We start from the raw sequence: 24,881 nt of genomic DNA on the forward strand, positions 1-24,881 counted from the left end.
GTGAGGGGAGGTAGACCAGGTGCTTGTGGAGCTTCTGGCTGATGGGTAACTCGAAACCCCTGGTACTTAACTATGAGCAGTTGTCAAGAAGGGACTTGTGAACAAGGGCATGGCCACTTGTCCCCACCTGTCCTGAAAACACTCCATCCTGAAAAACTCATCCAGCCTCCCAGCTAGAAATGCCTGATAGGTCCCCTTACCCTAGACATGAAATCCCTCTGATCCCCAGAAAAGGGGACCTGGCCCCAGCTGAATTCTTGGAATGGAATTGAGGCCACTGAAGTTTTGCAATGGGGCCAGCACCTAAACTGGGACATCACTCTGGTCCCTTGCACAATCCTCCTGAATGAACCTCAGTTGGGTCACCACTCTGCACTCTGGGCCTGAGGCTTAGGAACTGGATAGTATGGTCCACCCTGAGATGTCTGGTGTCTCAGGTGTGGACGGAGACTAAAATAACATAAGGAAGGTTTAAGTGAGCATGGGAGAATTTCTCTGCCAGTAGCCAGAATATTTTCTGGCCCTTTTACTATAAAGAGCCAATTCAGAAAGCTGCATTTTGAGTACAAAAATAAGAATAGACAACAGGAGGAGTGAAGGTCAAAGTCATAAGGTCAGGGAGGTCTAGTGAGCCAGCTCCAGTCACCTCTTGATTGGCCAGAGCCCTGGTGTGGACTGGCCCTGCCAGGAGCCCTGAGGCTGCCCCTCCCTCTGGTTTTCTGTGGCCATCGTTCTCCCTGCTCCGTGGGTCACTTCTAGGGGAACCTGTCCCAGTCACCGCTGTCCATGTGTGTCTGTGGACATGAGCCTCCTCTCAGAATGGGATCAAGCTAACTCTCAGGGTCCCAGAGGAATCCTAAAGTGACAGCTGACAGTACTCAGCATTGAGACAATTGGACACCAGAACTGTTCTGAGGTATTGGGCAGAAACCTTAGGTGTTCAGGCCTTAGGGGGTCTGCCAGTGTGTACTGTGGTGATACTCACCTGTACCAAAGCTTCATGGATGCCAGATCCCAAGAGATCACCCAACTAGAACAACACCTAACCCACCAGCATACATGCACACATGGACACAATACACACACACACACACACACACACACACGTGTGCAAAGATCCCTAACAAGGACATTTCCCAGCATGCTTTTCTTGGTCGCTCTCATTCACTCAAATGGTGGCCAGATACTGATAAAAGACAACCTGAGCTGGGGACATAGCTCAGGAGCAGACTGCCTGTCTAGAATCCATAAAGCCCTGGGTTCAATCCCCAACACAATAATAAAGAAAACATGCATGCAGCATGAAACTTTGGTTTCAAACTAGAATTTATTAGTATACAAAACTCCATTTCATAGATAAAGTGGCACATCTTTGCAGCTTCTATTGCACCAAGTATTGAAGATTAAAAACACAAACAGAAACATTTGGTTTTGAAAACACTGCAAATAGCCAAGTACAGTACTTTGGTAAATAAAAAATAAAATGGTTCAGATGAACACAAATCTGACGAAAGAAACAGCCTAGGGGAAATGAACTATGGACATCAGATATGGTCATATTTCTCACCCCGAGCTCCATAGATAAGGCAGACTTGCTAAGTCTACAGATCATGACCCCATGGAGGTCTTAAATATCTTCAGACCGAAGCTAGAACAAGAATAGTGCAATTAGGACAAAGAGAAGGCCCCTTCCCTAGACACTCCTGCCCTCCTTCCCAAGGAGACTGAGCACACTGGCACTTTGGAACCAGGAAGGGGAGCACAGAGGTGCCAAGTCCGATCCCCGGCTCTCTTCTCCCCTTCTCTGAGCTTAGTGCTGGTGAGGGATGCTGGGAGGGCAGGTGCCGTGGGAACTGAACCTCAGAGGTGGGAAGACGTGAGAAGCCTCACATCAGCTTGGCTCAAGTTTCAGCTGAGAAACTTGCCAGGGGATCAAACCCCAGGCAGAGGTCTGTGACTGAGCTTGAGTGATTGTCATGGTCAGCTGGCATCAGGGACCTGCTAGATGTTGACAGACAAAGGATGAGAGCCAGACCCCAGAGGTTTCCTCCAGTGATCAGGAACTTCCATGAAGCTCAGCACAGCGAGAAGAAACTCCAAATCATGGGTATGCCCTGATTAAACTCACTGTGCAAAAGTAAGTGCTTTTGTGGGAATTATCCTTGCACTGAACCAGCCCCTTCTCAAGTAACTTCGAAAAGGTACTCAACATTTTAATTGAGCTACAAAGTAGTCCTTATGAGGACAGTTAAACAGAGAGCCTCTAGAAAGAACTGCTTGGAAGAAACTGTTAAGAGCCTGAGGTTCTGAAAGGGAATTTTAGCTGGGAGACAAAAGAGGAGGGCCAGGCTGACCACAAGGCATGGGTCTTTCCTGTGCCCAGCCTCAGAGGGGTGGGAGTTACACACTGGATTCATGCTTACCACAGAGACTCACTCTTATCTCCATTACCAGAAATGCTCAATTTCCCCCTTCTAATACGTGAGGGCAGATTTGTTATAACTTCAATATGCATTTAGATCTTCAATTCAAGGATGACAGGAGAACGTAAAAAGTCCCATTATTAAATAAGATCAGAAGACTGTGGAAGGAAGGCCCAGAGTTTGAGCAAACCCCTGGTCTCCAAGTGAAGGCAAATAAAACCTCACCTAATGAGAATGACAAAACTGAGACACTGCGTCAAACCCTGAGGCTCCAGGAGAGAAGCAGAGCGTCCACTGAGGTACAGAGGTGAAGGGCTATGTATCTGCCCAACATGGGCATCGGGAGGGCTGCAGAGGCAGCACAATCAGGAAGCCCCATCCTCTTCCTGCTCTCAAAGCACCCCCAGTCAGGATGGGAATTCATCACTTCTGACCAGGGATGCAAGTGTTCTCTGTGTCAAACTAAAATGTTGAAGCTGAACATTTCAGAGGTAGACTGAGGGCATTCTATGTCGACCCAATAAAACACAGGCAGACTCTAGTTTCTCAAAAGGGGAGAAACTGCACATTGACTACAGGGTCTCACTGTAAGTGTGGTCCACTGCCAAAGTCCACCCAATTCGACCACATAACGTGTGAGCAACTCTCACCTCACCTGCACAAGGTCCCTCCCAGTGGCCCCCCACACCCCGCCACACTTCACACTGTACCAATTCCCCAGGGAAGAAGGGCAGTGGGCAGTGTTACAGCTCCAGCGGCTCCACAGGGGAGAGCCCACTTCCCGGCTCTCATAATCAAAACTGGCCTAGAAGTGTTCCAGAGCTTACAAAAGAGACTATCGACAACTTCTAACATTGAGGATTCTTCTGCCACAATTTCTCAAGCAGATTTCCTTCCTGAAAGTGTATGTTTATGTCACTGAAAAATTAAATATACATATATATACATTTATATCTCCTGGTGGCAACTATGCTATTTAAAAGTTGTGGTTATGTTGTTTTAATATATCTACTTCTAGCTCAAAGCCGTTGCCACTAACGTTTTAACATTTTTTTCTCTTATTTTGACCTTTAAAAAAAAAAAAATCTTAAAATCCACAAAACCTTTATATGTAGTTGACAGGGCCAGTGAGTAGCTATAAAACATTGCTGCATCCTCTTTCTCCTGGCTTCACTACAAGCTTCCAAGACAATCTCAGGCCAAATTACTCCTGTGTAGCCAAGACATGACCCTGGAAGCTGACGGATTCAGTCCCCGTAGAGATCCACACAAGTAAGTGCACAGGGGCATCAGCTACGAACAGTTGTCACCCCAAGACCAAACACACTGGGCCTCCAACATGGCTGCCAATGAAGTGATCGCCAATGCCTGCTAAGGCAACCAGCCCTCCGGGTTCCATCTGCCTCTCATTTCAGTGAGACTGTGGCAGTGAAGTCTAAATTCAGGCCCTTAGTGAGAAGGTACCATGGAAGTTGGATGCTTGTATCCCATTTCCAATAATTAACACACTAAACAAAAACCAACTGGAAAGCTGTGAAATGATCATAAAAGAAGATTACCAAAATCATTGGATTAGTTTTTAAAACCACTGTTATTGTACCCCAGAAATGCTAGAGCCTATTATCAGAATTAGGTAATTTATAAATAAATGTTCCCAATATTGTCTAGTGACTTTAGCAGCTTCTAAAATTTCAAAAGCCCAGTAAGGCCCAAGGCCACTTCATTAACCAAGTTAATAATGCAATTCTACTACTGTTGACAATGGGTCTCCTGTACACTATTTCTAACTTTGAATTCTGAGTTTCTGGTACATAATCTTGATCTTTCTGAGACGATCTAGTCTTCTGCACGTAAGCAGTACAAAGCAGGTAAGAAAGCTGTTCATTCAGAAAAGCTCAGCCAGCCAGGAATCTGCCCAGAGGTGAAAGAAGACTCGATTCTCAAGCACCTGACTCCACACCCTTAGGGGAAGGCAGCAGAGTGCCTTCCCTTGTTTGGACTGAGTCTTAGAGTCTCAAAGGTGGACTCACCAATGTATAGAGAAAAACTGCTGTGCAGTTCTAAAATCTGTGAAATACTGTGGTGTACTGTAACCAGGAAAAAGCCCACATTACAACGTCCTGGGAGCATGAGAAGTCTCTTGCGCCAACCACACGATCCCAAAGTAAAACAAAAATTTGAAAGATGTCATTAAAACTGAAGAAAGCAAACAGGCTGCTGACAGTAACAATTTGATAGATCCAGAGCCTTCCCAGACAATGACATAACCCTGCGCCTCCAGAGTCTTAACAGAAATCTAGGGGTGAAGGAGACAACAAATAAATTACCTTTTGAGTCGGGATACATTATTTGCCCAAATACTAGGTTCCCAGAAACCGAAGACCTGTGTCTAAGACTGGTTACCTCATTTGGGACAATTTTAAAGTTCACATCCACCACACTCCATTTTGGGAATGTGATCTGTCCACTGCCTCAATCTGTATCAGAGCTCTGGAGTCAATCGCTGGCCTTAGCCAAGGGAGGTCCCTTCCCTGCTGGTCTAACCTAAGTCACTGCCAGCCTCAGGCAAAGCTGGAGTTTTCCTTACATCAAAATCCCCAATGGGGCTTAAATAAAAATAATCAAGGGGCCAGGAATTTAGCTCAGTGGTGCCACCACCTGCCTCGGAAGCACAATGTCCCGAGTTCAATCCCTGGTACCAAAAAAAAAAAAAGAAAAAAAGAAAAATTAAATGCCACCTTCTATGGGACTTCATTTCCAAGACACCAAGAAAATGTAGCGACCTAAATGATCAAGTTACCTTTTATTTCTCTGAAGGCATTTTTCTAAGTCTAGAATCATTGGAAAGAATGTAGTTACTTAAATTGTGAACACAAAAAAACCCTTATATATCCTTCCAGATTTCCTCTCCTATAAAAGCGAATACTATTTTGGCTCTTCCTAGGCATAAACCCAGGAGTCCCAACATCTCCCTTTACAACCACAAACTCTACTCCACAGATAATCAGAATCCCAGAACTGCCTCACAAGTAGTACCACACCATCTTCCTGCCATCGAGAAACAAATACCCAAAACAATACCACTGTCAACTTCTTAGCAGAGTCCCTGACAGTCAGGTGCACTCATCCTATGGCTTGAGTTCCAGTGAAACCATCTGAAATGACATCAGTCAGGAAGGAGAGAGACACAGTTGTTTAATTTCTACCCAGACAGCTGCAGGCCACCCCTCATATTGCATTACTTTGGGAAAACACTATCTGAATTAATTTCTGAATAACCTAGATAAGAATGAAATTAAATCTAAGTATTTTCCTGAGATGGAAATCATTTATAAGCCACCCTATATGTTGATATCTGTTTGAAAATGAAAGAGAAACTAAAAAATGTATCATTCTGAATTTCTAATAATTACTCTAAACTACTTCATGAATAATTACAGCAAAACTCACCCCCCAAGTTAAGGGAAGATCCCAGGGTCACTGAACTCTGATTCTGAGGGCAAACAAAGCCACACTTAAAGGGTTTTTCCTGACCTACCTATCTACCCCTAAAACTCAGTATTTTAAATTGGTATTACAGAATATGAATGCCTTCTCTGCATTTTCATGAAACAAAACGCAGCACTGACAAAACTGAACAAAAAAGAGGCAGCTTGAAAGGAACTAATTCAGTATGAACTTCTTTCTGTGTGGGTTTTGTTGGTTATGTTTCATTCTGTCAAAGGATAGCCTCGCTGGAAAGCCTGGTTTGCCGCACTCCATTTTCCCTCTGCTTCTCACAGTTCCCAGGAGGCCTGAGACTCAGATGTTCAGAGCAGCAAAGGTCTTCACCAAGGTGACTTGTGTGTTCACATCTGCTTCACTTCTGTTGTTGTCCCTATGGCTGCTCCTGCTCTCCAGAGCTTTGAGACGATGCCTTTCCTCTTGTCGTTTCTTCTTCTCCAGCCGCTGCTGCTCCCTCCTGTGCTTGTTTGAGACCTGAAAGAGGAGTCAACTGCCAAAGTCAGCCAGCACACTGCCTGCTACAAGGAGATGCTGGGCTCACAGCTACACAGGGCTCGGACTGCTTCTCAGCAAGAACAGAACCAGCCTAAGAGACCACAAACAATCATTTTCCATTACCGCTCCAATTTACATTGAAATGTATATCCCCTTGCTGAACTAGCAAACAAAATCAATTCCATTCTCCTCATAAGCCAATTCAAAAGATGACCTAAAGAGACATTACTCCCAGTCTAGCAAGAGACAACACTCAAAAAGGCCAAAGGGCCTTTTCCCTATTTTAGGAGCCCAGGTAAGTGAAATAAAACACTCAAAGCTCACATCTTTGCCTCTGATTGTGGCTTTTCACCACAGGTAGCATTTTAAATTCAGAACTTCTTAATAGAAGTCTTTCAAATGAACTCCAAAATCAGTAAAATGATGTCTTATCTACTTGTAGGAGTGGGAAGCAGGGAGGGAAATGTACAACTTTTCTAGGAAGTATCTGATGATTTACCAAAAGCCTTAAAAAGATTCAGTTTCCAAGCCCTTTAACCTGTTAACTACACTCCTGGGATTCTATGCAAGAAAATAACTCAAAACACAAAGATGTATATACAAAGCTGTTCATTGCAGACGTGACATTTATGAAAAGTGTAGACTAAAATGGGAAGAACCCACATGCAACGTTACGTGGCAGAAGGCTCCCTGTTTGTACACAGAAGACAGTTTCAGCACATGCATCCTTCTGGTTATCTCTGTGTACACCAAACAAGGTAAAGTCTTCATTCTGCTTCTTGATAAGCCTTTATGCATCCCTCAGATTTTCCACAATAATTACTTTTAGAAATCAAAAGAAAAATACTAACTAACATGAAATTCAGGTTCCCACCACTGCCACAGAATTTTGGCAGCCCACCTTAGCCCTTTCAAGCCCCTCCTTCCTACCTTTGGAAGCTGGTTATGTGCTTTGTTTTCTTCACTAGGGCTGGCTCGTGCCTTACTCTTTTCAGTCTTGCCTTCATTTAAGCTCTGATTTCCAAAGATTCTGGTGCCGGTGCCGCCCTCCTCCCATAAAGGATCACACTGCTTGAGCACTCGGCCACTGGGCTCAGGATTCTCCTCTGTGTCTTACAGAAAAAGGTATTTTATTAAAATTGAGACTCTAACAGACTCATATAATGTGTTTCCCGTGTTAAATGACTCCAACTGCACCTGGATCCCCAAATGACTGTCATTTAGGAAGAAACAATCCTGTTTCAAGCAATTCCTTAAGACAAATTCTAATATCAGGTCGGTACAGTAGGAAATATGAGGACAAAATGATTGGCAAAACTTGGATAAATTTTTAAATAACCTGTGGCTACTAAAATTTGAACTAAGATTAAATAATACTTAAAATGTAGCTCCCAGTCTCACTCTCCGCCTGTCAGGTACACATATTAAACAGCAGATACCAAATAACACTAATCAACGTCAGAAGACCCAGTTACCTACGGCTTTTGAAGATGGCATGCTGATTATCCAAAGTGGATACAAAATATTAACCACTTGGAAAACTATTATGTCAGGAATAGTAAGTAAATACAATCTCTGGCAACAAGTATTTATTGACATCATTTTAAGTAAATGATTCGAGAAATTATTAAGATGCTACACCTTTCTTCCCTCCTCTATGTCACATAATTAAACTCAGTTCAAGTAAAAAAAAAATCTTAATTATCATCAGTTGATAGGTGCTAAGACTCTAAACATTTCCATCAGAAAAACAAGGTATTTCTTCTCATTTGAGTCTTACAAGATCTTACTTCTGGAAAGAATCCTCCCAGAGATGCTTCAACCTTCCAAGAGTGGGTTAGGCCTCCATTCTCATGTATTCTCCTAGCACCCTCTTCCCTACTCCATTAGGTACTATTATGTTACCCAGGCTACCTACCTGTCTCCACCATCCTCTCCCACCCTCAAACTCTTAATGCAGGGCCAGGAACTCATAAAAAATGCCATCATATAGGAAGCACTCAATAAGCAATTGCTGAGTGAATGGATAAACAACAGTGCAACTACTACATGTGAGCTGATTAAAAATATACATTTGGGGGCCGGGGATTTAGCTCAGTACTTTCGCTGCCTACTTGCCTGCTGAGCAAGCACAAGGACCCGAGTTCGAGCCATGGTACAAAAAAAAAAATATATATATATATATATAAAACATATATATATATTACACACACACACACACACACACACACACACACACACACACACACATTTGGAGGCTGAGGATGACCATCCCAGGCAACTGAACAACTTAGCAAGACCCTGTCTCAAAAAGGGCTGGAGATGTAGCTCAGTGCAAAGCTCCTGAGTTCAATCCCTAGTATCACAAAATAATAAACAATAAAACTAAAATTAAGAAATATAAATATTTGGAAAATCACCAATACAATCATTTTAAAGATATAAATAACAGTAACAGACTTACTATTTCTTTTCCCCTGGTTCATCTGAAGCACTGCAATTATTGCAGATTCAATGTTATAATTTTCAGCTTCCAGGTTCTGGACTATTAAATCAAAATCCTATTCAAAAAACAAAGAAACACTTCAAGACTCTGGGTATACTTTTCTACCTAGTCCTACTTCATTATTCTGGTAAACACAAACATGTAACTACCATCACTAACATAAGGTTTCAAGACCCTCTCCTTTAGAAAACATCAATTTCAAATACGGTTGGTTACTTTAAAAAACCAAAATACATTTGCAAATAAATTTTCTTTATAAAACTGTAAATGTTACTACTGTGAACATTAGTCAGAAAAAATTAAATCTACTCCTTAGAATTCTGAGCAATATTGGGTAAAGTCTAGCAAAACAGAAATGAATAAACAGCTCTCATTAAATCATATCACAAAACCTAAAACTCCAATCTCCTGGACCTGTTTGGCCTATCACAGGTTAGCATGCTAGAGAAAGGCTACAAAACTAGCAGGTAAACTAGAAACAGCAACACTTGTTTATAAAGCATCGCAGCATGGCAGGAATACTAACCAAACATCCAGTTGCATTACAAACTTTCTGGACAGCATCTTCTACTTCATCTCTTAGGTCATCTTCTAAGTCAACTCCCTTTGTCTTGATTTTTTCTCTTTTATTTGATTCATGTTGATGAAGTATCTGAAACTAAAAGAAATAAAAAGCATAATAATTATGAAACTCTAGGAAACTATTTAGAAACTTCAACACAGGCACTATAATCTAGTCTAAACATCTAGCTACACATGCGGGGAAGATTCCAGAGACAATCTGAAGGGAATAGCAGTGAGTAGGCTAAATTTCATCCACAGACTGAGGCACCAGGCCACCACAAAAGAATAAAAAGCCCAAAGAGGTGAGATGACCCCTCAGCAAGAACATCATCAGAGCTCCTGTGGTTTCTAGATACCAACATGTTGGTGGTGACTGCTGAGCCCGACACCACATGCTTCTCCTCGCGCTCACTTCCAGAGCTGTGAGCTGAATAGCTGCAGAAGAGGGCTATCTACACTTGTACCTGATAAGCTTTTGCAGAACAATGCTGGTTTAGAAGAAAGATGATATACAACTCGCATCCAGGTCCCAGGCCCTACCTGATCATCCTCCAACTCTGGGATACAAAACACAGCATGCCTCAGCTCACCTCAGATCCACACCACCACACTCACAGGAATGTGCCAATGCAAACACTAAAATAAAGCTTGAACAAAGAACAGACTGCCTGGAGTACAAGAGGCCTCTACAACTGAAGCCTAAGCCAGAAAAGCTAAAACCATCCCCCTGCAACTCACTCAACCACGTACTGTTTTCTATTTGCAGAGGAAGATGGGTAAATAGGCAAAAATGTTTCAATTTTTTGCAAGTCCAGGTAAGTGGAGTCCAGCAAAGAGCAGTTTACTCCTTACAATGTTAATACAAAACTATTTCTTAAATTATACCTTAACAATTTGTTAATGAGTCTTCAATCAAGTAGTTTCACAGTTTTGGAATTTAGCCAAGGAAATGTCAAATACAAAAAGGATTTACATAAAAATGTTCATAACAATGTTATTTACACTGGTGGATAATTGGAAATAAGCTAAAGTATAGGCATAGCTAAATAATCACAGAATGATGTCTTCATTTCCATTTCAGTAAGGAACATAAAGATTTTTCACTACCACCATTATTATTTTAAAACATTTTAGAGGCAACAGCCAATGCAATTAACCAAGGCAAAGAAATTAGAAGTAAAAAAATTAAGGAAAAAAAATCATCACTTGCAGATAATTCTGTTTTGCGGGAAAAAAAAAATCAACAACAAAAATAATACTACAAATAAAAATTTTAATGTCTATCTTGGGCCACTGAATGTTGGAAATGTTTGACTTTTTTTTCACTTGTACTGGGGCTTGCCTTAAATCTCAGAGGAGACTTTGGACTTGGACTTTTCAGCAAGGCTGAAACTATTAGGACTTTGGCAGCTCTTAGAGATGGACTAAGTGCTTTTTTGAACAAAGGGATATGCATGAGTCTTTGGGGGGCCAGGGGTAGTTTGTATTTAGATGTCCCCCAAAGCCCCATGTGGATGAGGTGGGACTTTCTTTTTCAGAGGTAGTTAAATCTGGAATATATAATGCCGGGGTTAAGGGCGGGTGATTACTAAACCAGTACATGTGAGTGATTAGTTTGGCACCGCCCTAATCCCAGTACTCTGAATAAGATAAAAGGGGCAGAAAGACACTGTTAAACTCCTCTTTTGCCTTTGCTACCTTGTGTATACCATCTTGTTTCTCCTCTGCAATGTCTGTTTGTCATCCCTGTCTTGGCGCCAGCCAACTGTAGACTGAAACCTCTACGAACTGTAAGCCAAATAAACCCCTTCCCCTCTAACTTTGGGTGTTGGGTATTTTGTCTCAGCAATGAGAAAAAAGTAACTAACACAGCATGAATGAATGAATTTGGAAGAATTCTCTTCATTTCAAATTTTTTAATAATTTATGAATAATTTGTATTTTTTAAAATATAGGATAGAATTTTGCAGTAAAGTAACCTGGCTCTGGGCTTTTTTTATGGAAAAACTATTACTAATACATTTTGTTACTCATTAAAAAATATAAATAAATAATGTGGCAAATCATTCACTTGATAAGAATCTTCTAAAATATACTAAGAACTCTTACAACTCAAAAACAGACAACCCAATTAAAAAATAGACAAAGGGGGGCCGGAGATTTAACTCACTGGTTCTGTCACCTGCCTTGCAAGCGCAAGGACCCGAGTTGGATCCCTGGTACCAAAAAAAATAGGCAAAGGACTTGAATAGTTATTTCTCCAAAGCTATACAAATGGCAAGATGCATAGAAAATATTCAACATCATTAGTCATTAAGAAAATCCAAATTAAAACCACTAAATACTACGATGGCCATTAAAAACAAATAAATAAAAACAAGTATTGGAGGGAAGGTAGAGAAATCGCTGGTAGTGATGTAAAACGATATAGCCACTTTGAAAAAGAGGTTGGCAGTTCCTTAGAAAGTTAAATTTAGAATTTACCACATAACCCAGCAATTGCACTCCCAGGTATATCTCCCAAGATTCAAAACAAGTTCTGAACAAATATATACACAAACACTCACAGCAGTACTATTGTCAAGGGGCAAAAGGTGAGAACAGCCCAAATGCCCATCAAAAGATGATTAGAGAAACTAAAAGTCATGCAATGGAATATTATTCAGCCTTTTTTTAAAAAGTAGTGATACATGCTACAACGTGGATAAATTTCAAAAACATTATGCTCAATGAGGGCATATAGGGAAGGTCACATATTATAAACTACACCCACATGAAATGTCTAGAGTAAGTAAATGCAGAGAGACAAGGAGGCAGTCTCTATGGTTGCGGGGAAGGGGGAATAGGTAGAGTGGCTGCTTGAGTGCAGGGTTTTCTTTTACAGTGACAAAATTGCTTTGGAACTAGGCAGAGGAAGTAGTAGCACAACATGGGGAGTACCAAGTGCCACTAAATTCTATGCTTTTAAAATGGTCTATTTTATGTCATATGTCTTTTACTTCAGTTTTTTAAAAAGGTAATTCTGTATGCTATCTGGGTATATAATTGGCATTTTGTTAGTAGTTCTCATATAAAATGATAGATAACCATCCAGGAAATGAAATATGAAAAGGAAAAAGAAAGATCCTTTCTATACCTTAAGAACAAATAACACAAAAACCACCTAAGAATAAAATCAACAAAAGATAGGCAAAACCTTTATGAAAATGCTCCTATAAATTATACACACAAAAAAAAATCAAACAAATTTTAAAAGTATACCCAATCCTTGGCTAGCAAGATTCAATATCATAAAGATGTCAATTTTTCCCTAAGTTAATTTACTAACTTAATGTGATTCCAATTAAAAACACAACAGACTTTTTAACTTGACATACTGATTCTAGTATTTTTATTTTTTAAAAGACTATATAGGAAATTATTAAAAAGAAAAGTAATTATGAGTGAAAAATTCTATCAGATTTTTAAATGAACTAATTAACATAATGGAGCATCAATACATAAATAGATCAGTGGAACAGAATGAAATGTCTAAAAACACACCCAAATACATATAGGAATTTAGTATGGGGTAGGGGTTGTGGCATTTTAAATAAGTGGAAAAAAATGTATAATGAATAAAGTTTGTGTACAATTACGCAATCCCAAAGAAAATGTCAAGTTAGACTCCTAATCGCACATCGCTAGAGAATATAAATATCGAAGGAAGCCACACCAGGCATAGTGGCATATGCCTGCAATCCTGGCACTCTGGGAAGCTGAAGCAGAAGATCATAAGTTCAAGGCCCACCTGGGCAACTTAGTAAGATGCTGTCTCAAAATAAAAAGGGCTAGGCATGCAGCACAATGTAAAGGGCCTAGGTTCAATCTCCAGTACCAAGGGAAAAAATGTTTTAATTAAACTATAAAATTACTATAGTAAACTATGGGAGAATTCTTTTTAACCTCAGAGTATATAAAGTCTTCCTAGTTATAACCCAAAACCCAAAGGAATATAAGAAAACATCAAGTGATTGGGTGGGGATGTAGCTCAGTAGTAGAGTGCTTGCCTAGAATGCATATGGACCTAGGTTTGATCCACAGCACCACAAGGGGAAGGAGGAGGGGAAAGAGAGAAACAGCGATAAATTAACCAAAAGAAAGAAGAGAAGGGAAGGGAGGGAAGAGGAGGAAAGGAGAGGGAAATATTAATAAATTAAAGAAAGAAAATATTAATAAATTAACCACATAAAAGTCTGAAAATCTCATAGCAAATATCATAGAAGACAGAAGAAAAACACAAATGACAAACTGAAAAAATATTTGCAATTTGTATCACAGAAAGGCTAATTTCCCTAATATACAAAAAGCTCCTCAAAAATCATTAAGATAATTTTAATAAGAAAAAAGGGCAAAGAAAATAAATACAGTCCATTAAAAAGGAAACACAAATAGGTTTAAAAACAGGAAAAAATGTATAAATTGACTAATTAAAAAAAATTCAAATTAAAACTATGTTAAGAAAACATTAAAAAATTTGGTAGTGTACTGGCAAAGGCGCAGGGAAAGAGGCACATAAGTTAAGAATATAAATTGATAAATGTCAATAGAAAGTAATTTGGCAGTATCTATCAAAAGCCTTTGATGCAGAACTTTCTATGAATTTAGCTTGAAAATACACTCACACATGTGTGAAATGAGGTACATATAAGGAACTGCATCCTGGTTTTAATAGTGAAAACTTCAAAAACATCAAAAGTCCATCAATGAGGGTCTGGTCAACATGTTACAAGGCATCTGTTCAAGAGAATACCATGCAGCCTTTAAAGAAGATACAGAAAGCTTCTTACGTACTGTTACAAATTAAAACCTACATTAAAAAGCAGTGTAGGGCCAGGGATTTAGCTCAGTGGTTCTGCCACCTGCCTTGCAAGCACAAGGACCCTAGTTCAATCCCCAGTACGAAAAAAAAAAAAAAAAGTAGTGTAAAGTGACTGTGTTAGGTTGTGCAGTGTACAGGATACAATTGGGGATGGGGAGGGTGTAAAAAGTAGCAAAAGTGGAACAGTGCACATATATACATATCTCTGAGATTTTTATAGATAGTTTGTATTTATATATGTCTATATTTTTAATTTATAGAGATCTATAAAATCTGCACCCAGGGAAGGCAATGGTATGGTTAAAGAACAAGGGTAGGAGGGTAACAATTACTACATCTTCTGTTACACATTTTTTTTGGTACGGGGGATCAAACTCAGACCTTGCACTTGCAAGGCAGGCAGTGGAACCACTGAGCTAAATCCCCGGCCCTCCTGCTACACATTTTTAATTCTGACCCATGGTCACACACACCATGTAACCTACTCAAGAAATAAAACTTTAAAAAATGATGTCATCAGAGAGAGGGTGAGCCAGTCCCAGCACCCGGAGGGAAGCTCCCCGCCTCCATCCCAGGCTCCTAGGGCAGTGCAGCTCAGCTGGTCCTAGCACCCGGAAGGAAGCTCCCCTGCTGCCATCCCAAGCTCCTAGGGCAGAGAAGCTGAGCTGGTCCCAGCACCCAGAAGGAAGCTCCCCCACTGCCATCCCAAGCTCCTAGGGCACAGAAGGTGAGCCACGTGGGCACCAGAAGCACCCCCACCCCCACCGTGGAAATGAGAAGACACATAAACAAGCCTCAAAAACAGACTTCTGGATCACCTACAGCAACCCCAAAGGGAAACGAGATGGAACACTCTGATACTCAACCACCTGGACTCTCTGAACTGGCAACAAAAGAGGATCTGGGAAAAATGAAATCAGAAATAATTACTCAGATAACAGCAAAGATTTTGCTCATGGTGCAAGACATGATTAATAAATCTAGAGGACACAGATAAAAAAATAGAGGATCTGAGGAACATGATGGAATCCCAACATAGGAAACAAATGGAATCCATAAAAAAGATACAAACAGATTTCCAAGAGATTAAAAACTCCATCGAAAGTCTGCGCAGCAGAATGAACCAATGTGAGGATAGAATTTCACATATAGAAGATAAGATTGCAATTAGTGACCAGGAAAAGAAAAATTGCTTTAAAATTGTAAGGGAACATGAGAAATTAATCCAGCAGCTACTAGAAGATGCAAAGAAGAATAACATAAGACTGATTGGAGTCAATGAAGAAAGAGGAGAAAGTGCAGATGACATAAAAAAACTCTTCACAGAAGTGATGGCAGAAAACTTCCCAAGGAGAGGAAAAGAACTTGACATACAGATAAGTGAGGCATATGGGACTCCAGCTAGCCTTAATCAAAAAAAATCTACACATAGGCATATAATAGTTAGGAATCCAAAAATCCAACAGAAGAATAAAATTCTACAAGCAGTGAGAGAAAAGAAACAAATCACATACAAAGGAAAGCCCATCAGAATCACAGGAGACTTCTCAATGCAAACCCTCAAGGCAAGAAGAGCTTGGAGTGATGTATTTCAAGCCCTAAAGGAAAACAGCCTCCAATCCAGACTGATGCACCCTGCAAAATTATCTTTCAAAATTGATGAATAAGATACTTTCAGGATAAAGAGCACCTTAGGAACTTCATGCATACCAAACCAGCACTCCAAAAAATTTTAGACAATACCCTAGGAAAAGACAATGAGGATCACAACCCCAGGAAACCCAGAAGAATGAATCCATTGGGCGTGACAAATTAAACGCAAAGGGGCAGAATCAAGAAAAAGTCATGAAGAGGCTTTTAAAACTTTTGACCTCATCTCCCTAATGAGTATATAATTCAATCTTATTATTGTACTGATTAGTATTTTTCTGATTCTAGAGTTGCACACCATTCCTTGTGCTATACTGGCTATTTATCATCTTCTTATGTCTACATTTTAATTGGGTTGTCTATTAATGAGCTGTAAGAATTCTTTATATATTCTGCTCATAGGTTATATGCATTGTAAATATGGTCTGTTTAAGGACTACTTTTCATTTTAATGATGTCATTTAAAGTTCTAAATTTTGATGGAATCTCATTTATCAATTTTTTTTCTTTTATACATCATGGTTTTTGTATCCTAGGTAGTTCTTGCCTACCCTGAATTCATAAATATTTTCCCTTATAATTTCTTCTTAAAGTTTTATACTTTTAGGCTTTCTTATTTAGGTTCATAGATCCCATCAAGTTATTTTCACGTATGGAAAAAAAGAGTTGAGGTTAACTTTTTATATATGGATACCAGGTGTTCTAGTGCCGTTTGCTGAAGACACTATCTCTTCCTCGGCTCTTGAATCGAGTTTATATTCTATAAAATGCTAATGTTAAATAATCTTTCAAAACTCAATGGACCATATATGTATGGTTCTAGTTCTAGATTCTCTGTTTTATTCAAATGATCTATATGTCTTTCCTTACACCAACACTGCCTTGATTACTGTAGCTTTAGAAGAAGTCTTAAAATTGGGTGCTAAATGTCTTCCAACACTGTTTTTGTTTTTGTTTTTGGCTTTTCTGGGTCCTTTGTACTCCTACATAACTTTTAAATTTCAATATCCAGTTCTTCATTTATAGCAAGTATACACAGACCTGAATTTTTATATATACCTTGTGTTTTCTAATCCTGCTAAACTCAAGTACAAGTTCTAGAGGCTCCTAGAGATTTCTTAGTATTTTCTCTGTAGATGATCATTTCATCTACATATAAAGATTTTGCTTCTGCCGTGCCAATCCTATCCTAGTTGTGTCATTTTATTGCCAGACTATTTTGGTTTAGACCTATGTTTCAAATTCTAATGGAAGGATGAATAGTAGGCATATATGCCCTTGTTCCCCACTTTAGGGAGAAAGCATTGTATCATCTCCATTCATAGAAGGAGTTTTTGTTGGAAGTATGGAGTACATGTCTTCGATCTGTTGAGAAGGTTCTGTTCTACTTCTAGTCTCCTGATAGCTTTTACCATGAATAGCTGTAGAATTTAGTCCAATACTCTTTCTCCAACTAGTGACAGGATCCTATGGCTTTTTCCTTTCTTCTGTTAAAATGATTACTTTTAGGGGTGGATCTTCCAATGCTGAACCAACACTGCCATCCCTATAACAAAACCACTTTCTACATCCTGCCAGATCTGACTTCTAAGTGTTTTGTTAAACAAATTTCAATCTATGTTCATACCTTTTTCTTCTATTATCTTTATCCAGTTTTAGGATTAGCACAATGTTGATTTCCTAAAATGAGGGGAGAAGTGTTCCTTCTTTTTTCTGCTTTAATTGTTTGATATAATTTATCAGTTAAAATGTTTATGAGCCTGCTGTTGTCATATAGGTAGGTTTTCAAGCTAGGAATATACTTTCTTTAATAGGTGCTATTCAAATTTTATATTTCCTCCAGAGTTAGTTTCATTAATTTTTCTTCTAAGTTACTTCTTAGAAGTTGTCAAATTTATTTCAAAAAAGATTTTTGTAATATGCTTTCTATATCCTTTTAAATTCTGTAAAATCTGTGGTAATGTCTCCTAGATCTTAATATTGTAATTTTAAAAATGTATAACTGATATTGTGTAACAGGAAGAAAAGGTCTAAAAGGGCAGGGGAACTGGGAGGGGTAGGAGAAGGGAAAAAATATGAGAAGAGGAAAAAAATGGAAACAAAGTCTTTGAAAATAGGGAAGGGTGGAGGGGGTGAAGGGAGGGCAAGGGAAGGGGAAAAACAATAAGAACCAAGGGACTCATGTAATGGTACAAGATCTCAATGATGAATGTAACTGTATTTTATACCTAAAATGTACCAATAAAGTTAATGTGGAAAAAAAAATGATGTCATCAGAAGTAGACATTAAAATGAGGAAAGGTTTATGCAATAATGTGGGTTAACTGAAAAAAAAGCAGCCAACAAAGCTATAGAATAATATAATCTTTTCTTTTTTTGGTACCGGGGATCGAACTCAGCTGCTTGCGCTTTTGCAGCAGGTGGTAAAACCACTGAGCTAAATCCCCGGCACTGAATAATATAATCTTAATCATCCTTAATGTATTAGATGACTGAAGGGAAACCTACTGAAATGTTAAAGTCTACATTCAGGTAGCTGATTTTATGTGCTTCTATAGTTTATTTTTTGTCCTTTTTATAGCTTCCAAATTTCATGTTAATAGCCATGAATCAATTTTAATATTAAAAGTAATTTTAAAATTTGATAGGTTTTATATGTATATAACCATAACTATAAGTTGATACAGAAAACCAAAGGATAACAACCAATTTTATCTGTCCCTTATCTGAGATAAAAAGTGAGAAATATTTCAAAACTCAACTCTTTAATTCTTAAAGCCAATTTTCCATTAAAAAAAATGAGTTTTTAACTCAGAGCACACAGCACTAGACCTTCTTTCCCTAGGGTTGTGAATACAGAGAAAAGAAGGGCAGGGCGCTCACTCACGTCAGTCTGGAGATGCGCAGGTGCTTCTGAGTTGTCATTGATTCTCCGAACGCTGTCATAGTGCTCCCCGTACCGGTAGGCAATGTGTAGCTCCCGCACACTACTTTTGTCAGTACCTCGAATCTGCAGGCACAAGAGAGGAGACACTAAAGAGAGTCTGGCTGATGTCTACCTCTGGGTAGAAACACCTTCCTGGACTGCCAGGAACCCCGGTCGGCGGGCTCTACACAGACACTAAACAGGAATATGGCTGGGACACAGCATTACAATCTCGGAATTACCCTCCTCCCACCCTTGTATGCTTCAGCATGCTTTGATATGTAACAATATAGAAATAAATCATATGAAAACATTAAAAAAACAGAGGCAGGTTTACAATGACATTAAGTAAGCTTAAACTTCAGCTTAAATTCTACCCTATCCATCAACTTTCCATCAACTACATAGTGAAACATATTATCAGCAACAAAGTTACATCAATTTCAAAGTAAAATTATACACAGTAAAGCTGTACTACCACACTGCACAACCCCAGAAGCACCACTCCCAAGGTACTCCATGTAAACAGCACCCCTGGGTACAACATAACAACTGAGCTACGCAATACAGAAGCACTAAGGTCTGGTCTGGTCAGATCACCCAAAGCCTCCACTTCCACAAAAATCTAAAGTAATTCTGACTCTGTCTCTAAGAAAACCCAGTAACTGTCTCTTAAAACACCAAAACATTAACACCTCCTTCTTGTTTTCACTGAAAGTCACAAGCAGTCAAATATAAAATTAATTTAAACAATCTATGTGTGACAAAAGCACAGCAAAAACCATGGAACAAACAAACCACACAGATCCGAACATCAGAACTGTTGGAAGTCATTTCCAGAATGCCTAAAGGTCAAAGTACAGAGCCTAGTTTGGACACATATAATACAGGGATAGCACCATTTGTCTCCCAGCAAGAATACTAGGAAAGGAAACAATTTATTGGAATCTTTTAACCCCAAGTACTTACATACATTCTAATAATATATACATATTATGAATAGAAAAAAACAGCTAGAAGAGTATTTAACAAACTGTTAACTGTGATTTTCACAGGCAGATTACAGAGGACTCTGCCTTCCTGTGTTACACACACCTAGGCTGTTCACAGGATCACATATTCTATTTCTAACCAGGAAAAAAAATACAAGTTTCAGTATCCCCAAGTTGTGAGTATAGGCCTACCCATCAATAATTCAAGAGCTCTTACCCCTGACAGCACCAACAGTTTCAATTCTTAAAAATTTTACATGCTTCATGGGGGGGGGGGGGGGGCGCACACGGGGCAGAGTCAATAGAAATAAAACAAATTTATTTTAAAAATATACACTCTTATTGTTCAGCAATTTATTAACAAGAACACTATGGAAATAACTTTGAAAAAATTCTAACTAAGAAACTTTAAAAAGCATCAATGCAAGAAAAAGCAGACTATGGTTACTTAGTACTGAGAATCTTCCTTCAAGATTAAGCTCACTATACTATATATTCAAATGATTTTCACTTCTGCTGAGCAGTACTTTAGCAACAAAAACTTGGATCAAAGGGGTAACTCATATGGTGGGCTCACAGATCATCCTTAGAAAAAGAGCACCCCACTGAAAACCCGATAGCTATACCTGGTGTCAGGATATCTGGCAACATAGCCCTAAAGAACATAGAGATACTGTTTCTCTCCTGCTCATTTTATCCCTGTAAGGTGAAATTCCTCACCAACCCAGGAAGTATCTAATTTATTTTGTTTTAGTGAAATCTTGCTAAAAGGAGGTTATGCCAGACACAAAAGGCTGAATATTGCCATTGATATAACACTCTAGAAAAGCCAAACTATACAAAAGAGACAAATCAGACAGTGGCTACAAGAGGCTGAGATGGAGAGGGAATTAGTGACTACCAAGGGCATGTGATAACCCTGTGATAGTAGAATTATTCCTAAGTTGGCCATAGTTAAACATGACTGTTTTCCAAAACACAGAACCATGTATCTGAAAGGTGAATTTTCTATATGTAAATTATCTCTCTATATTCCTGACTTTTGTTTTTTTTTATAAGCACAAGCTATGACTAAGCAATTTCCAAAAGAGTATATGAAGGTAGCACATGAAAAAAAGGGCATTATTACCCTTATAATAATAAACATAGGTGTATGTAAGTCCACATACATATACATCAATCCTTAAATGTTAACACTAATCATTAGTCATTAAAATGGGGTTTCTGGGGGTTTTTTTGGTACTGGGGATGGAACTCGGGACCTTGCACTTGCAAGGCTGGCGCCGGAACCACTGAGCCAAATCCCCGGCCCATCGTTAAAATGTTAATAGCAATAATCTAGTGTAACTCTGGTGATTTTTACTTATCTTTATGAGCTTTTCTGAATTTTCAAATTTTTCTACAATTAACACATTTTAACTTTCTAATTAGGAAAAAGAAACAGGGCAGTAGTGGAGGGGTAATAGAGGTTACATGCTGAATCTTCAGGAGGTGAACTACAAAGTGACAGAGAAGTGTGAATTTGAGGAGGAAGAGAATAAGGAAGTAGGAGCCTATCCATACATCAGGCCAACATTTGATCTTCCACACTCCAGAATGTTTGGTTTGAGGATCTGTTTGAGACATGAGGTTAATTTAGGATAGACACCAAAGGTACAGAAAAAGTGAGAGTTGAATGAACAGCTACTTAAGCACGGGTTGGGGAGTGGTGACTCTATGTGGCTGCCATTTTACAGCACAAATGTTACATTTGTTGTAATTTTGTTTTCTGTAGAAGAACGAAAGAAATCTTATGTATAGCTGGGCAGAACATGACATCCTACAAATTGGATTGTTGCTGAGAACATACTTTTTAGCAACAATTACTATAATAAATTTAGTCTTTAGTCTAAAAATGCACAAAAATATACAGGAGAATGGGCATACTGCAAAACCAGAATTTGTATGCACTGATGCTTTAAATTCTCATTTTTATGGAATTATCTGAAGTATTTGCACATTAGGCTCTCTGACTCCAAATTACCCAATGAATTAATTAATAACATTTATAGCATTTAAAAGATTTCTAAATTATACTCTAGATTCCATTTGTACATAGCACAAAGATCAAGTCCAAGTCACCACAAGATCCTTGTCTTTGGTTAGGCTCATAGTCTAAATTATTCTGCATAGTTCAGTGTCACAGGTCAAGCCCCCATCATCTTAGGAGATCCCAAAAGCTAATTTATAGATAAATACTTGAATAGGTGACCTACCTGCCACAAAGGAGCATTAAGCTGATGAATCACCACATTCAACTGATGATTTCTTGCAAATGCTACAATTGCATCATTGCCAGCAAAAGTACCAGACTTTGCCAAACTGGCTACTGCATAAAAACAGGAGAGAAAAATAATATCTTTATAATGAAAAATCCAAATATAAGCATGCTTTAGTATTTCATTCCAAAAAAAGAGAAACAAGAATATCTGGTAAAGTCCGTAAGTCATTTAGGAATTTAACTGGTTAAACAATATGCAAATTGCTACTCAGAGGAGTAGCTAACCATTAAAGTAGAAATCGTTTATTCTTTCAATAAAGAAACATATTTACTGAATACTTCCAATGTGCCTAACTGAATAAGTCACTGAACATATAATACACACAGTAATCACATAGTTCACACTAATGAAAGCCTATTATGCAAACGTCAAGCACTGCTCTAATAATTTTTGACAGATTATCACTTCTAGTCCTCAAAATAACCTAGAGGTATTATTATGTATGCCACTTGACAGATGAGGAAACTGAGGCACAGAATAGTTAATAACTGTCCAAGGCCACAGAGCCTATACATGGCAAGCTGAAATTTCACCCAGGCAGCTTGACTCCAAAACCCTGGCTCTTGGCCACTCCATCATTTTGCTCTCAAAAGGTACCCAACCAGCAAGAGCAGACAACCAGAAGATGGGGACTAATGATGCGTAAATGCTTCTAGAAAGGCATGTGGAGTAGGGAACACGCCTTGTCCAAAGAAAGGTCTCGGGCTGGGGATTTAGCTCAGTGGTTCCGCACCTGCCTCACAAGCATAAGGACTCGCGTTCGATCCCTGGTCTCAAAAAAAAAAAAAAAAAGAAAGGTCTGGCCTTTATCCCAGGCTCCCAAGAGGTAATCTCTAAACCTCTGGAAGTTCTAAAGGAAACAATGTCTCTGTTATTCGTGATGGACCAGGCCTCTAGACCTTTCCTTACAGCAACCATTTACCGCTCTCAGACAAGCAATCAATCAACAAAACAACAAACCAAAACTATGAAATTGAACTCTCTGATGTTAGAGTAATCTTTCCCAGCTAACTATACTGAGGAACTGCACACAGGAATACCAGGCAATAGTGCTTCCCTAAGATAATGGAAGCTTTGTATTTGGAACCTTGTCAAACCAACCTTTGCATCAAGAGGCAAAGGGGCCATCACACTGCACTGAGGGTACCTGGGGAAATAGAAAAGGAAGCCCAATTTTATGAGGTGGCTGCAGTGAGAGGAAAACAGACTGTGTCTTGGATTGGGCCCTACTCACTATCCTCAGTAGCTGCCTTGGTGGAAACGCTCCTTTGTTCTCATCTGGCCAAAGGGAAAACCAACTAGCTTGCCCTCTGATCTCTCTCTCTATCCATTCTTGACATGGCTTCCAGAGTCAGGGATCATAATACAGAAACAAATCTTTCTCTTTCCAGATAAGGACAGATGGGAGAGAACATAAATCTATCAGTCTCTGGCATGTGAGGGCCTCAGCAAGCATTTGTTGAAAGTTTAAAAGCTCATATATATTTTTAAAATAGATTTGTGCCTCCTGAATAGAAACTAATTAAAATCGTTAACTGACTTGCCTCAAAGTAAATCGGTTGTGATTGGGTTTTAGGTGACTTTATTAATTTCTCAAAGTGTAAAAATTATACACAATCATTTTAAAATAATAAAACAATCTACAGATAATTTAAAATATTCATAGGCCCATTATCCTTAACTTATTAAGAGTTTATTTTAATTTTGTCATTATTTAATCTTCACCAAAAAACTCTATGAGACAGATGCTTTTATTGTCTCCTTATTACAGAAATTTAAAGAGAGTAAGTTCTGACAAATAAGAGTAGCTGAGAAATAGCCATAAAATATTGGGGTATATACCCATTATTTTATAGTCTGTTTTTTTCACTTCATTGATAAAAAATAATAAACAGGGCTGGGGATTTAGCTAAGTGGTTCCGCCACCTGCCCCACAAGTGCAAGGTCGCAAGTTTGATCCCCAGTGCCCCCCAAAAAGGTAATTCAATTAATGCCTTTTGGGGGAGAGGGGCTAAGGATTACACCCAGGGCTCATGCACGCCAGCACTACCACTGACCTACACTCTCAGGCCCCAACACCATTAATTTTATTGAGTATGTACATCTAAATCTGCCTAGCCTGCCTCACCTATTGCTTTCCAACTGCCTAGCATTATTACCTACTACAGAGTATGTAAGTTCTCTGTTGAATACATGAATGCCACAATTTATATGATCAAACCCCTGGCAGGGAGGATGGGGCTGCCAATGGACTTAACTACCCAATGCATTACTCCTGAAGGATCCAGTGTCCCACGGGGAACCTACCATGCTTCTCAAAAGGAACATCATCTTCTACAAAGGGTTCAAAATCTTCCCGCTGCTTTATCATGTAGTCCACTGTCTCCTGTCTGTGCTTTAGATGATTCCTTGAGTGTCCCTCCAGTTGATCACCAAGAGCTCTGAATAGGCAATTGCTGTCAAAAGAAAAACGATGGTCAAGACCTTTCAAAAATGAGCTCAGTTCATCTAAAAAACAATGATGCTCCATGCCAGTCAACCCATGAAAATCTTTTATGCTCAGAAGAAGTAAAGTTTAAACTCTTAACATGCCAAGATTCTTCCCAAAGGCTAAGGGGAGAGCCCTAGGACTGATTCTC

General features: G+C 39.1%; 1 protein-coding gene across 3 annotated transcripts in view; it reads right to left on the reverse strand.

Moving 5' to 3' along the window:
• Positions 1-1,308: 1,308 nt before the first annotated feature.
• Otud3 (OTU deubiquitinase 3) overlaps positions 1,309-24,881 on the reverse strand; it is a 29,115-nt gene continuing 5,542 nt past the window's right edge. For all 3 annotated transcript variants that reach the window (XM_004850454.3, XM_087215680.1, XM_087215679.1), the window contains exons 2-8: positions 24,550-24,698; positions 22,177-22,289; positions 18,891-19,013; positions 9,455-9,586; positions 8,887-8,983; positions 7,353-7,534; positions 1,309-6,401 (exon numbers count right to left, since the gene is read on the reverse strand). In XM_004850454.3, coding sequence (XP_004850511.2) covers positions 6,225-6,401; positions 7,353-7,534; positions 8,887-8,983; positions 9,455-9,586; positions 18,891-19,013; positions 22,177-22,289; positions 24,550-24,698 — 973 coding nt within the window. In that variant the 3' untranslated portion in view covers positions 1,309-6,224. The remainder of the gene's footprint in view (positions 6,402-7,352; positions 7,535-8,886; positions 8,984-9,454; positions 9,587-18,890; positions 19,014-22,176; positions 22,290-24,549; positions 24,699-24,881) is intronic.

The sequence above is a fragment of the Heterocephalus glaber genome, unplaced genomic scaffold (genome assembly GCF_053883595.1).
Source record: "Heterocephalus glaber isolate CG9 unplaced genomic scaffold, H.glaber_assembly_v1.0 deba00001452, whole genome shotgun sequence".
Taxonomy (NCBI): Eukaryota; Metazoa; Chordata; class Mammalia; order Rodentia; family Bathyergidae; genus Heterocephalus; species Heterocephalus glaber.